At 42.4% G+C, this 19,211-nt stretch overlaps 1 protein-coding gene across 1 annotated transcript in view; it reads right to left on the bottom strand.

The window, feature by feature from the left end:
* RAB38 (RAB38, member RAS oncogene family) overlaps positions 1-19,211 on the bottom strand; it is a 60,742-nt gene that overhangs the window by 25,576 nt on the left and 15,955 nt on the right. Inside the window, exon 2 of the mRNA XM_043876408.1 lies at positions 11,040-11,320. Coding sequence (XP_043732343.1) covers positions 11,040-11,320 — 281 coding nt within the window. The remainder of the gene's footprint in view (positions 1-11,039; positions 11,321-19,211) is intronic.

Genomic DNA, 19,211 nt, shown 5'->3' on the forward strand with positions numbered 1-19,211 from the left:
AGAGCATCACTATGGGTTTTGGGGGGTTTTTTTGCTCAGGAATTTGGGCTTTCTGAAGGATAAGTAACCTGGTTCTATGGGTGTATGGATCAAATATCTGGGTGAATGTGAGGTCTCCCATGAAGATGATCTAATTTGCAGAAGAGCTAATAAATTTCATTTCCAACACGTTGGATTTGAAGAGTTGTCGAGGTAAGATCCAAGCAGAGATCCAGAGGGACCTGGAAGTCTGAGGTTTGGAAAGAAGCCATGTTGGAGGTAGACATCCAGGAAGAAAGCTGATTTCAGAAGCAGAGTCTGGTTGTATTTAATCATTCTTTGAGTCAGGGAATGGCAGCCATGGTTTACTAGTGAAAATCAGAGACCAAATAGGACATATCTGTCATGGTCTGCACCCAGGCAATATTTTCAACCCCAAAGGTACTGGATTCTACTTGCTTTTCCCATCCTGCTTCACCTACACTTTTCCATACCTCTCACCTCTGCTGCAGATCAAGCTCCAGAGAGGGTAGAACCTTAGGAGTATCCTTCCTCCTGGAAATCCTGAAAGACAGGCCTTTTTCCTTTAAAAGATTTTTACAGAAATCATTATGATGGACAGATAGGATAGGGTTTTTAAAGGTGAAAACGTGGAAATCTGACAAAGATTTCAGATTCTCCCTGCCTTGAATTTTGGCGCCCTGTCCTGGCACCAGGAAACCCATCAAGTCCTTCTGAACTCTTCTACTGTCCTTTAGAACAGAGCTGACACGTCCTTCCTTCAGCCTCCACTCTTCCTCGAATCAAGCCCATCATTTGCCAGCTTCCAGGTCCTGCCTCCACACCATGAAGAAGCGCAACACACTCCCAGGGGCAACACCTCTCAATACAAGCAGAGATCCTCAAAGGGGTGGGTGGACAGTAACATACTGTCGACAGAGGGGTTGTGCAAAAATCCAAGGGGAGAGTTTCGTTTGACAAAGCTCCCTGTTCCCTTTCTGGGTCTGATACTCTATCCCAACATAAAATTCCTGCCCCAGCTGAATAGAACTTTTTCTCCAGAAGTCCTCTGATCCTAACACATTTTTCTAAAGATATCATTAGAAAGGAATTAAGCAATTGAAGGTGCCATAGGCTGCTTCTAGAACAAGCATCCTGAAGAAGCCTCTGAAACTGGGAGCGATTTTTGCACACATGTGTATTTTTTTTTTAAGAGAGAGACCAGCCATTTGTTGCATACTAATCTTCCAGGCATTTTGCACTTACTATCATTGATTGACAACTCCATTTTTCATATGAGAAATAGAGGCTCAGCGTGATTAAGTGTTTGGCCCAAAACCACACACCTCTGGGTCCAAGGCGAGAGCCTGACCCCTACCTACATGGCATCCACGCCCACACTCACCATACTCTGCCCAAATGCCCCTCTGTGCCTCTCAGAGTCCTTTCTCAGGTTCAGAAATCCACGGTGATCCTACAGCCTGGATCCAGCTGAGGAAAAGGTGGTTTTTCTGGGCTCCGAGAGACACGGCCTCTCAGAGACTCGTAGCCTGCCTCAGGTCTGTAGGCAACACCCATTGTCCGGAGGGAGGGCTGAGCCACACAGTGTGAGCTGGCCCAGCAGAGGGCCACCTCCCAGTGGCAGACACGTAGGTGGCAGAGATGGGGTCCCTTAAGGAAACATCTGTAGAGGCTGTACAGTGTGGGTAGGAAGGGAACAAAGACGTGGAATGTCTGGAACTACCTAAGACAAAGACCAGAGAAGGACATCTGAAGCAGAAGGAATTGCATGAAAAAGCAGAGAGATGAATACTGGGAATACTAAAATTCAGATATTAAAGTAGTAGGTGGGTGGGAAACAGAGAAGGCAAAACTCCACCATGTGTCAGACCATGTCCCTTAGCATCAACCCCTCAGGCAGAGAATCCTTAAAAGGCTACAGAAGCCTCAATAGTTTCTTTTTTAAAATTTGATTATATTGTTATTTATAAATTTATCTTTGTCATTGTAAAAGCAACATAATCACACAAAAAGATGAAAACCAGAAACATGAAAACAAGATCACCCACAATCTCACAACTGTTCTCATTTGGAAAGAATCATCTCCTAAATTTTTTCATACCACTGCCTACCTGGTAAACACACAAAACTCAAAAGTCCACCTACTTGATTTTCCTTAAGAGAAAACTGCCAACCAACAGTAACTTGTGTTCAATTAGTGCCTTTTTCTTAGAGAATTTAGAAAATTCTAATATAAAGCATGGTATGTGGGGTTTCTCAGGCTCAGGGCTATTGAAATTTGGGGCCAAATCATTCTTTTGGGGAGTGTGTTTGAGGGTGTGAACTGTGCACTGTAGGATGTCTATAAGACATTACGGAAAAACCCGAACGAACTTTTTGGCCAACCCAATACTCATCTATGTGTCCCAGTCTCTAGTCAACCATGTATCAGTTGCTCCATAAACAGTTATTATATAATAAGGCTAGATTGGAAAAGACTATAAGATAGTGCAGGGTGGTGGCTGGCTGTACCGTTAGCAGATCTGGTTTGAAATCCCAACTTTACAACCTACCAACTGTGAGGTCTTTAGCAAGTCATTTATGTTCTCCAATTTAAACTTGAATCCCTTCATCCATAAAACAAGAATAATAAAGGGACTTACAAGACTCTTTTAAGGATGAGCTATTGCATGTAAAGCCACAAGCACAAAGAGAAGCAGCTGCTGTTGTGAGACATGAGGAGTGGAGGGTCAGATCAGATGATAAATAGTTCAGGCTTTGAAAGCCACAGGCTGCTGTTGCAATTACTCAAGTCTGCAGGTGTAGGAGGAAAGCGGCCACAGGTGACAAGGGCACCGGAGAGCAAGGCTGGGCTCTGATACCCCTGCATTTACTATGGAGGGGCAGCCACATCTGGCCCGCAGGTCATCGCTGGCTGACCCCGGCTTTCAGGTGTCCAAGTGTGAATCAAGAAGTACAGCCTATGGAAGATTCTTGAACTGGACTATGAAAAAATCAAAGTGATTCCTTGGGTAGGTTGAATTTTTAGCATCATGCTGTATAGCCTACCTCAAGCGAGGTCTGGAGTCTATAGCACTTGTCTAAGCATGAGGCAGGCAGGGCCTGTACTCTAGGTAATACAAATGGGAACCCTGCAGGAGAGGGTGACAGATGCAACTCCTCGCCTCCCACACACCCAGCTGTGGTCATAAGCTCTGAGGGTCTGTCTTTATTTTCCTACAGTGTCTTAGTCTTAGTTGGATTTCATATTACCTAGCAAATGGTTAGCATAGACATAGAAAACCTCAGGAGAACTAATTAGCTACAGTTAAAAATTAAAATGTTATTCTTAATTTATACTGACTCCTAAACAGACGAGTTGCTTGAATTTGAGACTCATACTTAAGCTACTCTGAGTTTCAAGCAATGATTCCATTTTTCATGCACGGCATTAAGAATCTGTCAGAAATGATGATTCAAACAGTTGTGCTCCAGACTAGTGGTCACTGTATGAAATGATCATGACTCTTAACCATTGCCATCATTTCCTGTAAATGATACCTTCTAACTTTGCTCTGGTTTTGGATTTTCAGATTGGGCCCTTCCTTTTATGCTCATAAGTACAACCAGCTTTAAGAAGATTGGCTAAAAATGCTGGGTTAAACATGCTGTACCCCAACCAACTCAGGGGAGGCACAGCCTACAACTCCAAATAGTCTTTGGAGACTGATGCCTAAAATGTGGCTTATCGACTTCCCATTGGAAATTCTGACAGCTTAAGAACAGGCACCTAAAAGCATGCTCTGAGCCCAGAAAAGGTTTAATACACATTGTTCACAGCACAGACTTGAACAGTCATTCATTCGATACAAATTGTGTCGAATCAATGAATGCACCAGTGACTATCAAGAATTTTTTCATGGATTGACATTTAAAAATTTCGACTAAGCCAGACATGGCTTGCTTACTACTCAATTGAAAAATAAAAGGATTTTAAAAAAATAATGTCCTATACTCAATTCATTAAAAAATGAATTAGACTAACCATCTACCCATACCCAAGCTCAACGATGCATTTCTGGTTTGTATAAATGCATTGTATTTCTAATTACATATTTTCTAAAAGCCTATAAAAATAAATGATGTGTGATCCTACTCTTTAAGCAGTTTCTAGAAAATGAGCCACTTAACTGCTGCTTATTTCAGCTTTCAGAGCAATTAAACAATAATAATGATAATAAAAGCTTACTAAACAATGAAATACAGGGATGTCCCTGGCAGTCCAGTGGTTATGACTTGGCCTTCCAATGCAGGAGGTGAGGTCTTGATCCCTGGTCAGGGAGCTAAGATTCCACATGACTCAAGGCCAAAAAACCAAAAGGTAAAACAGAAGCAATATTGTAACAAATTCAAAAAAGTTTTAAAAAAATACAACAATGAAATACAGAAAACTTTCCCTTTACAAGACAATTCTAGGCCAGCATTTCCTTACTGCTGTTGCTCAGTCGTGTCTGACTCTGCGACCGCACGGACGACAGCACGTTAGGCTCCTCCATCCTCCACTATCTCCCGGAGTCTGCTCAAATCCATGTCCATTGAGTCGGTGATGCTGTCCAACCACCTCATTCTCTGCTGCCCTCTTCTCCTTTTGCCTTCCGTCTCTCCCTTTCACAGCATTTCCTTTACGTGTTCTATTAGTTTGCGAAGTGTTCTATATGACCAAAAATCATTCATAGACTGATGCCTGAGACAGTCCCCTTTTGGAGGAGATAAAAAAAAAAAAAAATGCCACTACACGTGTGACACGCCATCATTTTAGAAATCCACACTGACTAGAGACATATCTTGGTTTTGAAATCCTAATATACAGAGTAACAAAAAGTGTCTGTTAGAATCAAAGAAATAAGGTAATAACTATATAGCTTTAGAGAAATCGCCTAGGTCTCATCTCAATGTTTTTTTTATAATTGTAGTAACATTAATACTTACTCTGTAGGATCATGCCAGGATTGAATGAGTCCATACACATAAAAAATTCTACACAAAGTTAACACACAGCAGACAGGAAGAACCTAGACATTGTTATTACTAGAGATTCAGAATGCACATAAGATATCAAAGGCCTGAGAAATCCAACAGCAAAGGGGACAGTGAAGTTGGTTTTCTCAAATCCATTTGATCATGTTCATTAATTTGAATTTTCAAGACTCAGAAGTCAATGCTAGCTAAACATGAAATCATTTATTCAAGGCTTGTTGGGTTGCTTGCAGAATTATTCCATATGCTACAGAAACAGTAGTCTAGAAAAACCAGATTGAGCCTAAACTTCCAGAAACTCAGATCCCATTCAGAACAAGTGTGATGAGAGCACTGCTACCAGCCACCACTGAACACCAGGTCCTGGAATCTGCAAAGCTCTGAGGAACTCAACTTGAATGCAATTGTTCCTGGGACCGGATCTTGATTCTGCATCCAGCATAGGACTCAGCAAACCACACTCTCCCCCAAGAATGGAAGTCTGTTCTGCCACCACCCTCCCCAGAGTGGGGAAAAACGGGTTCCACATTGCACCTCCATCCTCTAGTTGCTCACTCATGAATCAGTCTGTAGATGGAATCTAGGTCATATGTCTGTTTTCTAGCTGCAAAGAAAGCAGAAGAAGAAAGTTTTATGGGCTCTCTCTGGGGAGGTGAGCCTTCTCTAGCGAGAAACTCCCCAAAGATAACAAATGTGTTTTCAGCAGTTACTGGAAAATGCAGGAAACGCAGCAGTTTCCAAAACGCAGGGAAAATAGGTGTTTCGCTGCACCATGAAACCGCTATTTGTTGTTCAGTTGCTAAGTTGTGTCTGACTCTTTGTGACCCCATGAACCGCAGCATGCCAGGCTTCCCTGTCCTTCACCATTACCTGAAGTTTGTTCAAACTCATGTCTGTTGGGCTTGTGATGCCATCCAACCATCTCATCCTCTGTCATCCCCTTCTCCTCCTGCCCTCAGTCTTTCCCAGCATCAGGGTCTTTTCCATTAAGTCGGCTCTTTGCACCAGGTGGCCCGAGTATTGGAGTTCCAGCTTCAGCATCAGTCCTTCCAGTGAGCATTCCTTGAATACTCAATTTTCTTTAGGGTTGATTTCCTTTAGGATTGACTGGTTTGATGTCCTTGTTGGCCAATGAACTCTCGAGAGTCTTCTCTTCCCTCTAAACACTACTAATGTCTTACAGATAATAGTAATGGGTATATTCCTTCCCTTAGCAGGCCACACATCAACATTTCGATTTTTAGTTTTAGGGAAGAGACTAACATTCAATAGAGTTTAATGTTAGAAAGTTTCTTCTAGGGTACCCATTGATCTTAGAATATTCTGAGATCGAGGGTGGGCCTGATGGTCACTATACATAGGATAGAAACAGACAAGGAAATCTGCCAGAACTAGAGCATGCCGTGGAGGCTGCATGAACAGAAGACACTGCAGTTCCTCCTGAGGTTGTTCTTGTCACCACTCGGGTAGGTCCCACCAGCCCCATTATTTCCCATCTACGTGGCATTTTCCTGGTGTCCTGTTTCTGAACACAACTTCATGGGAACCACCATGGCATAAGAGCAAGATGGAACAGCCTGGGAGGACTCAGATGTAGAAACAGACCCTCCTTCTGAGTGCAGCTTTTGTGAGCATCAGAGCCAGCAACAGATGATGACACCACGTGGGCAGGTGGGCTGTGGGGACAAGTGATTGGGACAAGGCGGGGTATGTGTGTGGTGGGATCAGACACAAAACATCCAGGGACCCCTGGGTCACTTAATCTCACGGGAACTCTAAAAGGTAATTGGATCTGGCCATAGAGTGAAGCCAAAGGAAGTAGCTTTGGGGATTCAGGCAAAAAGCATCAAGAAGGCTCCAGGTAATCAGCCATTGATATGGGCCCAGAAGATAGGATTCTCAATCCTGGGAATGCTCTAGCAAGAGCAGGCCATAGCCCTCATTCTAAACAGACAAATCTACCAAAGCATATTATAAACACCGGGCTTGGACACAAAAATGCGTAAGAGCCATTATTAGAAATAAGGTATGATGTGGACAGTGAGATGCATCAGAGCTCCTGACCTGCAGGTTGACCAGGTAAATTAAATTACAGACCAGAAACAGAGGTGTTAAAAATAATTGTGCTAGGACCCCAGGCATAAATCAGGAATGTTCCAGAAAATGGGACATATGATCACCCCAGTTATATGTTACCTGGCCATGGTGAATTCCCAGGCAGAATTCAATTAAACATGGCTAAGAAAAGAAGAGAATGCAAAGGTTGTATACTAAAGAAAACCTGACTTAGGAGACAGCTTTTCTTTCTTTTCGGTATTTGGAGAGATGGTGTGAAAAACCAAAGATGCTAGCATACATTTATCTTTTTTTTTCCCTCTCTTAATTCACAGCCAGAGGGTACCATGCTTATTCCAGCAATAGCACACGACATGAAAATTCTTGCAGAAAGTTTCTTGAGAAGATTGAAGAGCAAGAGGGCAAATTTACTTTGGCAGTGGGGTCAGCAGCAGTAAGCAGACTTGTCTAAAGAACAAGCTCCTCTAACATCCTGCCAGTTTCAGCTTTGGGCATGGTCAAACTGCTGGTGATGCCCACAGGATTTGTGCAAGAGGCGGGCAGGAGAACAAAGCCAGAGGCTGTGGACGTTAGCTCATTAGAAGTTTTGGAATCATTAAAAAAATGAAAATCAGATGTTTATCACCAGACTGATAATGATGTCACCCAAGAGGACTCACGTTGTTAGGAGAGACACTTTTCTAAGACAAAGATCTTTATGGGAAATGTTCCCGGATCCCAAAGGTAATCAAAGAATGGATTGGTGGCTGCCTCCAAATGCTGCCATCTTAGCTTCAGGCAGACGGTCTGAGCTGGGCCTCTGTTTTGTAAACGCTGAAATACTAAGCTCAGAAAGGAAGCAGAGCTTTATGAGAGATCTTAAAAATGAAAAGACTTTGGGGAACAATTTGACTAATCAAGGCTGCAGTACTGTTTCTACTGCAGGATTGTTTCCGCACATCTCGGTGTCAACTCTGAAAACTAGCCTGGCTCTGGGAAGCCATCGTCATTATTAAGACATTTGGAAGGACGGTTTCAACAGCAGTATGCTTGGAGGGGAGAGAAGTGTAGGCTCCACCTTCTACAGTGAGGCCTTGTATCCTCTTGGTCATATTAGCAGTTTAGTGCCCTTTAGCCTTGGGAAACGCCCTCCGCCCTCTCTCTGCACAAAGCTTCTCTTCAAAGTTTACACTTTCAGGGATTTGGAGGATTAGAAATACAGCATTGAAGTGTATGGTGGGTCAGCCAGGCCTTAAGTTAATTAACATCATGCCCTTAAGTAGTTTGACACTGCAATCATTGTGCAAGGAATGTCAGCGTGAAGTGAAAGAAACTCCTTGTCCCACAGGACATTTCAGCCCTCCCCACAAATTCATAGGCCTCTTCCTTCCTTTTCTCTTATTTTTCTGTTGGTACTTATTGGCTACCCAATATATATTGGATATATCCATATATTTTTACTTAGGTTTTGTTGTTATTGTTGTACATGAAGCCAGGATCCTGTTTCATAAATTTCTCTGTTCCCAGTATATGACAGGTGTTCCATAACATTTGCTGAATGAAAGAATGATGGATCTAAATATATCCTTATATAATATGAGTCATTCAATATAGATTGCCCTCCAGGTGTAAGGTAATTAATTGAGAAAACGGGTTCTTCAAAATTCTGGTCTTTTACCCCTGTACCTGGAGGCTTCTGGGCTAGAGACTCTTAGGAAAGAAAGGAATTTGAAGGAATATTCAAGGATCTGTGGAATGAAGTTGAGTATGGGGCTAAGGAATTGGTAAATGGATGCATTCACCCACATTTTGGAATTTTTTAAAAAGTCAGACTAACACCCAATGACCAGGCTATTAAAAATGTACGATTTCTGGGACTTCCCTGGAGGTCCAGCAGTTAAAACTCTGCTTTTAAGACTCTGCTTCCAATGCAGGCGGCATAGGTTCAATCCCTGGTCAGGGAACTGAGATTCCACGTGCCACTTGGTGTGGGAGATGGTGGGGGGCGGGGCGGGAGATAGTGTTTCTTAGATATCCATCACTTAATCATATCCACGAGTATTACTTGGCTGACCTCTCTTTACAACAATAAATTCTTGAAACAAACAAACCAACAAGGTTCAATAAGAGCCAGGAAATAGAAAACAGTTACTGAGTCCCAAATCTAAGGAAAAAAATCCTAGAAAAAATAAGGAAAGCAAAGGGTTTTAAAAGGAAAGAAGGGGGAAGCACATACAAGCACTCTGAGGCCTGAAGAAGGAAAACAAGGAACCAAGAAGAAAAACTTTCTCAACATAAGGCCAAGTTAGAGACAGCACTGGGAGAAGGCGGGCACTGAGACCCTCCACCAAAGACTGAAACAAGAGGTCAGACAAGAGGCATCACCGCCTCGACCTCCCGCTCCAGCGCCTCCCACCCCAAGCAGTTGTTTAGTCTTCCTGCTCATGTTTTCACTGTAGTGATAGCCTCACATCAGGTTTTTCTCAGTAATCTCTACAGCCATGCCCTTAGCTCAAGCCTTTGTCGTTTTCCCATAAGAATGCAATAACTACCAAGTCAATCTGTCTTTCCGAGTCCCCAAGGGCAAACCTGACCACTCTTCCCTCTGGTGTAAAATCCTGCAGAGGCTCCTCCTCAGCCTATTTCCTAGTGGCTCAGACGGTAAAGTGTCTGCCTACCACGCGGGAGACCTGGGTTCAATCCCTGGGTCAGGAAGATTTCCTGGAGAAGGAAATGGCAACCCACTCCAGCATTCTTGCCTGGAAAATCCCATGGATGGAGGAACCTGGTAGGCTACAGTCCATGGGGTCGCAAAGAGTCGGACACGACTGAGCGACTTCACTTTCTTTCTTTCAGCCTATTTAAATGATGTCCATTCAAGCTCTATTTCCAAACCATGTGTTCAAAGGTTCACAGCAAGGCCTAAGTGTTAATTTCCCTCAGTGCAGAGACGATGCCTATCTTACTCAAAGATGAATACCAAACAATTAGCAAAGTGCCTATACTCCACAAGTATACAGTATGTGTATTCCACAAATAAATTAGTGGAAAAATTGTGATTTCCAGCTATGCAGAATGCAACCTTAGTAATGTAAAACATATATATATATATATATATTTATATATATCTGCACATAGGACATATCAGAAAAAATATATTGAACCATTTACTTTTAATTTAAGATTTTTAAAATTTTTTCCAAAATGTATGATGAAACTATTTTCTCTCTGAAACTGAGACGCAGAGACGAAGGGAGCAGATTAAAAGTTGTGCCCCTGACACATCAGATAACAGCGTGGGGTGCAGAGGGGAGGGTCAGCCTCTCACCAGCTCACGCTGGATTCTGCGTCTTCCGGCCCTGGCTCGGCCCACACTTCCTGCTACTCGCTGCCATCCGGAGTGTGAGCAGCGCCAAGCCACAGTATGTTCCTTACAGGCGTATTTGCCACCCACTCTCTCACCCCAGTACTCCAATATTCCCAATGTGCTAGTTCTGTGTTTTGGCCATCTTTTCATTTCTAGGGCAAAGCACAGTTCCTGATACACAGTGAAACATATTAAGTGTTGATGGAGTCAACTAGTACTTGAATAAAGCACTGACACTGAAGCTGAAGCCTGTTTCTTTCATTGACTAAAATCATTCTTACCTACCAGGGCTGCTGCGAGGCCTAAATGAGAAAACACACAAAAATCCCACTGACATGGCATACGCACTCCATACACGAACACAGCTGTTGAATACTGTCAGTGTGATCATCCACAGGTTGCTTTGCTGGCCACAAACACCTTAAATCGTGGGTCACAGTTGTACCCATCCCCTTGAAATAAGAAAGAGCTTAAGGCAGTTTGAGAACTACGAATCGCTAAACAAACATACACTATTATTATGATAATAATGATGGTGATTATATGCCATTTTCTTTGTGAATCCTGCCTACAATAAGTTTACCCTTTAAGGTCACATTACCTTTGCTGATGTTTCAAACCATCCCACGAAACCATGCTCCTTGCAGAACTGGTCCATCTTGAGGCCATTGTTCAGTAGCACATCCTTCCCCTGGTCACATTTGTTGGCCAACAAAACCACTGACACTGGTTTGCCGTTAGGGAGACTTAACTTTGAGTCCAAGTCATTCTTCCATTTTGTCACTGCTTCAAAGGTAGCTGGTCTGGTGACATCGAAGACGATAAATGCACCCATAGCTTCTCGGTAATAGACCCGTGTCATGTTTCCAAATCTTTCTTGACCTATCACCAAAAAGAAATAGAAATAAAAAATTCGTTTCTGTTGTAAACTGAATCATATATTGGACCCTAATAAGGCTTCCAGAATGAGCAGATCACTCCGTAAAGTGTTTCATTGCTTATCTATAAAAAATGCGCTAAATATACAACCAGGAAGCTCCTGTTTTTTGGTTGTTTTTTTTTAATCCCAAGGGGATTCATTGATGTAATAAGTAATTATTGAAGTATCCTTGAACCATGCAACATTCCAGAACTGTGCTAATACAGTATACCCCTAGCACATATGCCTACTTTGGTTTAATTAAAATGAAACAAAATTTAAAATTCAGTTCCTCAGTCACATTTCAAGTATTTGATAACCACATGTGGTTGTGGCTACAGTATTAAACACCCCGATAGAGAACATTTTCATTATCATAGAATGCTCTACTGGACAGTACTGTTCTAAATATTTGGAATACAATGATTAAACATGAAAATACCTCCCATCATGGAGTTTACATTTTAGTGGGACAATTAGTACTAATTAGATGATTATGTTACAGAGGCATCCACAGTTAACTCCTGTTAAGGATAATAGTAATAGCTAGCATTTATTGTCCATTCACTAACCATCAGAAATGTGATTTCCATAAATAATCATGAAGGTACGATTATTATTCCCATTTTAAAGTGAGACCAAGAGAGGCTAAGTAACTTCTTCAAATTATACAGATGCAAGCTTAAGAAGTTACAATCCAAAGTTGAGCTTTTTGAATCCAAAGCTCATAGTTATTTACCAACAATGAATACCCTCAGTTAATAAACCATGGTCTTGTACTGTCTCTCCCCTGGGTTTATGTACCAGGAGTGTCCCATTCAACTCAGCTGAACAGAACACATGTTCATCCATTGATGCCAGTTTCTGAGTTACCTGCTAGGAATATGACAGTGAACTAGATGACCTATACCCTTAACTAGTCTGCAATCTATTGGATAAGGAAAGCCTTCTGACGTATAAATATGTAAATAAATAAATGGATTGGTCTTATTTAGACCAATCAGCTAGAATCAGTTTTGCTCTGATTCTTAATTTTCTAAATGAAATATTAGCAAGTTTCTTAAACACAATAAGTTTAGCCTTCCTCATCTGCAAAACAGAAGTAATAATATGCACTTCACAGGGCTGTTATGTGGATGAAATGAATTGATGTATGTAAAGCACCCAGCACTGTCCCTTGCAACTAGCTGGAACTTGAGTTTTTCCTCCCTTTCTCCAGCATGTTAAAAATTATAACAGACAACATGACAAAGGTAGTGAAATCAGAGTTCTAGACCAGAGTTTGTGAAAGCCTATCACAGGAATTTGAGCTGATCAACAAATATGAAAAAAATCCTATTGCTTGTACCTCTGTCCACAGGTAATTGCTGAAGACGGGAGATACTGAAGGCTGGGTTTATGTTTTCTGAACCCCAAATTCCAGAAGTGTATGACCAGGCAGAGTTATTTTATTGTGATTTGGGAATTTGTTCATGTTCAGAGTTTTATGAAGTTTCAGAAATTAAAACAAAGTCAAGTGTGTATAGAATAAGCCAACTTTTCTTTAAAAAAAATGCTGACCCTGGCATGTATCTGTAGGTCAACATACCTCTAAGGACACTTAGCATTTGAGTTCAAGGTTTTGTGACGGTGAGTTTTAATTCAAGTTACCAAATTCTTTCATAGGTCATGTTCACACTGGCATTAGCACTGCAGATTGTAAGAGGAACTGACCCATAAGCACTTAATGAAAACACATGAAGGTCAAGGCTTCCTCACCTAGCGTGTGAGCCTGTGTCCTCAAGCACGTTATCACTGGAAAGAAGAGCACTTTGCCAGGGCCACCACATGACCGTCCTAAAATATTCCTTACTTGGGTTATACCAGCACTCTAAAAAATTCCCCACAATCATCTAGTCAATGAAACAGAGTGGTATAATACTCCTCATATGACCCAAAGCCCACAGATGAACTTTCATTTTCCCCAAATGAGTTCTAAATTTCTTTTATTTCCTTTTTCTGTTGTTTTAGATCCTCATGCATACAGTGATTTCCTTTGATACTGATCAGGGAGGCCATGACATTTCAGGAAGACAGGGGAAAAAGGCCCTCTGTGATCGCTCGGAACTCTGAAGGCCTCTGGGCTTTTTCAGGATGTCTTATGATCCCTTTCAGAGAAATAATCAGATGAAGGGCAAAGTCATGGGTTATTCAATAATCTGCTTGTCCAGGGTTTTCATAGTACAGTAAGGCAGCCTTTAAGAAGAAAGATTTTACATTTCAAATATATGGCAAAGGATCCATACAAAAAAAAAGAAAAGGAAGCACACACTGCATAGACTTATACCTGCGTAGGGATTGTGTGTATGTGTATGTTTGAGTTTGTGAGGGTATGTGTGTCAGATCAGAAACCAGAAGAAAAAGGCTTGTTTCTAGAAAGAAAAGACCTTTGTATATGGAGGTCACTGGGCCAGGAGACTTGGCAAGTTTGTATTTTTGGCATTCCAGCAAGAGGTCACACTCAGACCAAGGGCTTTCCAGCACTCATTTTATCGTGCCTTTGTCAGCTGACAGCCCTCTCCGCTGTTTCTTAAGAAAAGAATGAGAACCATGTGATGCTTAGTGAGTGCCTACATGTGGACCGAGTAGAGACCTGATGAATCCATCACAGGTGATTTACTTTTTAAACAAAAAATATAGTTCAAAAAAAAAAAATGCCACTGGGGTCAAATCACTCATTTGACACACATTTATTGAATAGATGATATGGTCCAGGTTCTGTGATTTGTGCTGCAGATACAGAATTTTTGTCCTCAAGGAACTTCTAAGCCAAGAAGTGTCATACTGGAGGCCCAGATTGAAAATGAGTTGGTTCTCCACGTAGGTCCCCATTTCTTGTCGAACATAAACACACACTCCATAGCCATGTAGGCGTGGCTCATGATTCAGTTTTCAGCTGAAAGGGATATTAAATGATGAAGCAATCAGCCAAATCACAAAGGTTAGTACAATGGATGTGGTAAGAGTCTGGATACCCTCCCACATAAATCACTAAGTCGAAGGGTCAGAAGATGGCAGGCGGGAGTGGGGCGGGTAGGGGGAGGCTTCATTTTAATCCCCTGTTACCTGTGCAGCCTTATACAACTATATTTCTCTCCAAAACTCAGTTCTCTCATCTGTAAAATGAAGTTGTTCTGGCCAATCTCTAAGTCTGCTTTCTGTTTTCATGCCTGCTAGCCCTATGTTGGGCTTCCCAGGTGGTGCTAGTGGTAAAGAGCCCGCCTGCCAATGCAGGAGACGTAAGAGATGCGCGTTCGATCCCTGGGTTGGGAAGACCCCCTGGAAGAGGGCATGGCAACTCACTCCAGTATTCTTGCCTGGAGACTCCCATGGACAGAGGAGCCTGGCGGGCTACAGTCCATGGGGTCACAGAGTCAGACACGACTGAAGAGGCTTAGCACACATGCACAAAGCCCCATGATAACACCATGAAATCAAGGCCTGGTTCTCTCTTCCAACAGCCTGCAATGGCCCGTTTGCTGTCATGGATCCAGATAAAAACATACACCAGCAACACTGCTATAGTGTGTATTTAATAACATTTTTCACCTGGTGACTATTTAATAGTAGTATTTAGATGCTCTCAGCATAACCAAGCAGTGAATCTTCTAGACAGGTATAAAAATAACAAGAGGATTTTCTAATACCCAACTAGCTGTGTGACCTCAAATTAGTCACTTCATCATTCAGAGTCTCAGTTACCTCACGGGTAAAACAAGGAACTGAATTAAACACCCAAATTAAGTTCATTATCGCCTCTGGCCAACCCCGTTTGATCAGCCTCCCCGACATGAAGACATCCAGTTACCTGCCTCCCACTTTCCCTGTGTTCCCTGTGCTGGTTCCCAGAAACATCATCCACACCGCCACCAGAGTGGTCCCTAAAGTCACCTTCCAGCTGCTTCCTCAAGCCCACATCCCACCCGCACTTCTAGTTCAAGAGGGGCTCTTGGCTTTGCCCCTCTGTTCCACCAGCACTCTCACTGCTCCAGGTCAAGCCCTCATCTGGACCCCTGAAAGCTCCTGAGGTTCTCGGCATCTCATTATCACCTCCATTTCCCCTTAAAATAAATATAAATATAACTAACACAGGTCCTCAGACAGTTGCTGTTCTGGCAGCACAAGAAATCACCTGATGGGTATATATAAAGGAGATGAAATCACTACCTTGAACAGGCACACTCATGTCCATTGACAGAACAATGGACAAAGAAAATGTGGTTCCATGCTTTAAAAAAGACACTCAAATGAAGACTACATATTTGGAGACTGTCTCCAACTACCATTCCAAGCTCTTCTCCCATCCCTTCCTTCCAAGCTCCACAGCCAAGCCACGCCGGATGACCTGTCCTTCCCAGAACACATCCTTCATTACTCTCTGGCTTTCCTGGCCTTTTTTCATTGCAGCTCTGTTCCCAAAGTCTGAATTCCTTCCACAAATCCCCTCTCACCTTCAATCACAGCCTGTGTGTCCTATCGGTGTGCCCTGAAACCTCACACAACCCGCCGGCTGGAACCCTGGCTCCCTTTTTCACGACCCCACGGCATTTTCTTTATCCTGGTCCATTCACACTTACCGTGATGTATCTTCATGCTTCTGTCTCCAACTTGGCATTTCCAAAACCTGGAGAGCAGGCTGGTCACATTTTATGCTGTGAATTTGAAGTTTATTTCTCCACTGTTTGGATATAGTAAGAGCTCCAAGTATGGTGGTAGAAATAAACTGAAATTAAAATTCTTCCTGCCTCTAAAATACAGCATTATCTCATATTCATGAGCCAGTGCCACCTACTAATATACTTACTCTATATTCTACTCTTGTTTTCAGTAAATAATCAATAGATGTTCATCGATGGAGAAAATTAACATTATTCCAACTGGGTTATGTGCGTATCTTTGCAATGAATTTCAGACTGGAATGTTGCACTTTCACAGTGATTCTCATCTTAAGAAATAATCTCATCTTAGGAAATAATCTCATCTTAAGAAATAATCCCTTGGAATCAATTTATTCCAAATATATATTTTGCGGGTCATGGCAAAATCAGAAGGGTTAAAAGTATACCATACCAAGGTACACTCTTTATTTCTAGAGAGAAATGGTATGAAAAGCAGGTAGATAAAACCAAAAGTAAACATGAACTTTGAAGAAGGATCTGGAGAAAAGAAAAAAAAAAAAAAAAAAACCTATCCAGTTGCTACGCAGATTAAATGGCCACTGAATTGACCGTGGTATAAGCAGGTTTTGAAGGTGCAGGGAAGCCCACCGACAAGGACCAGAGTCAGACTATTGCTGGAGAGCATGGTTTCATCATCTTTCAAGAGCCCATCTGACCCCCTGGCAGCGGTTCTGAAACTTTTTCATCATCTCTCCTCATTTCTTTGCTCCACCAAACCAGTGACAGAAAAGTGTCAATCAATCACCATTTTCCCAAGTCACTTAGGCTTCTATTCTAGAATTAACCTTGGGTAATTATCCCCTACAAAAGTGCCAACCTCTTTCCCTGGCCAGAGCCAAGTTTCTGCAGCCCCCTGACACACACTGACCCGTGCACCTAGTAGGTGGTCAGCAAGATCTTCTTACTGAGTAAAGAAATAACCCCTGACTCTTCACTCCCTCCCAGTGATTACTTTCAGGCTTACCAAGTCTTTAACAATCATCCTCTGTCATGTCATTGGCAATTATCACTTTCTTTCCACTCCCACTGAAATCACTTTATTTAAGTTGTGTCCTACCACTTTACTATTTTCATTCATCTAACAAAAATTTCTGAATGCCAATGAATTTCCAGGCACTAGAAACATGCAATGAAAAAAATCAGCAACTAAGGGGAAAAAAAACCATTAAAACTTGTTGCCTTCCTGGCAGGCAGGTTCTTTACCACTGAGCCACCAGGGAAGCCCTTATGAAGTTTACATTCTAGTAAAAAGAGATCCACAGTAAACAAAAACAGTAAGATACACATAATATTACATTGTCTGGTGAAAAGAACTGTGGAGAAAAGCAGGGACTTCCTGGTGGTCCGTGGTTAAGAATCCACCTTGCAATGCAGAGGACATATGTGGGTTCCATCCCCGGTCAGGGAACTAAGATCCCACATGCCGCAGGTCACCTAAGCCCACGTGCCCCAACTACTGAGCCTGCACTCTGAAGCTAAGACCAATGCAGTCAAATAAATAATAAATAAAGCAGCAAAGGAGAATTGAGTATGCTAGTGAAAGTTGCTCCATCGTGTCCAACTCTTTGCAACCCCATGGACTATACTGTCCATGGAATTCTCCAGGCCAGAATACTGGAGTGGGAAGCCTTTACCCTTCTCCAGGTGATCTTCCCAACCCAGGGATCAAACCCAGGTCTCCCGCATTGCAGGCGGATTCTTTACCAGCTGAGCCACAAGAGGCCAGGGTAAAGCAAAGCAAGATGGAAAAGGAAGGCTCAGTGAGAAGGTATCATTTGAGTAAAGACCAAAAAAAAGTAAAGGAGCAAGCCGTTAGGATGTTGAGGAGAAGAGGGCTTCAGGCAGGAGGAGCGGCAAGTACAAAGATGCTGAGGCTCAGAAGGGTCTGGCAAGCGTGTGGAGAACATGAGGAGACGGTTGGCTGGAGAGAGCTGAGAAAGGAGAAGAAGAATGTGTGACGAGGCAGGCGGATCACAGGATCCAGACTGTTGACAGTTTCAGGCCATTATCCTGAGGCTACCTGCTCCGGATGAAAGAGGAAAGTTCTGAAAGACTGCACAGATGGGAACCGTGAACCGATAGAAGTAAATGGATACCTATGGATGCTGCATTGAGGGATGACACACAGGAGTCAAGGCTGGAAGTGGGGAAGCCACAGTCCAGGCAAGAGATAGTGATGCTGACCACAGGGGCAGCGGTGAAGATGGTCTAGACTGGCCATTTTCCAGATAAGTTTGGAGGTAGAGAAGATAGGTGAACTATAACTTATGAGATGACCCAGGCAGGACTACCAAGATTTTGACCTGAATTACTGAAAGTGTGGAGCTGCCATTAGCTGAAATGGAGCAGGTTTTGGGAGGCACAGGTTTTACGGACGTCGACTGGGACTTTGACATGTTAGGTTTGAGATGTCTGCTATGCAGATGTGGTGAGTAGGCAGCTGGATACGTGAATCTGAAGTTGCAGGGCCGAGGTGGTCAGGATTGTAGATTTACTTGTATTTTAATTTCTGTACACCTCCGCCAGAGTTACCATCCAAAGCCCTGTTGTCACTCTATGATTTGCTTAATTAAATCTACTGCTACCCAAAACAGGTGCCAAAATGGGAGACTGGGCTGCTCACATGTTATGTGACCCACACAAGATTTAAAGCAATTTGAACAATTTCCCAACAGTTACAAATTGGAAGATAAATACAAATATTGGAATGTCTTGAAAACTCAGAATATGCAGAAATCTGTGGTCAATATTTTATGAATTACTATGTTGAGTTCATTTGAGCTGATCAGTACCAAGCACTCAGTCTTCTTTACCTGTTTATTTTTTATCATTACTGAGACTTAAATTTTTGAAAACAGTTTTAGGGTCACAGCAAAATTGAGTGAAAGGTATAGAGATTTCCCATATACTCTCTGCCCCGATATATGTATAGCTTCCCTTGTTATCAATATCACCCACCAGAGCGATACACTAACAGTTATAATTGGTGAACTGACATATCATAATCCCTCAAATTCAATGGTTTACTTTGGGTGAATTTTTAGTGTTGTATATTCTATGTCACTGGACAAATGTTTAATGACATGTATTCATCATTACGGTACCATCCAGCGTACTTTCATTGCCCTGAACATCC

The sequence above is a fragment of the Cervus elaphus genome, chromosome 2, assembly GCF_910594005.1.
Source record: "Cervus elaphus chromosome 2, mCerEla1.1, whole genome shotgun sequence".
Classification (NCBI taxonomy): domain Eukaryota; kingdom Metazoa; phylum Chordata; class Mammalia; order Artiodactyla; family Cervidae; genus Cervus; species Cervus elaphus.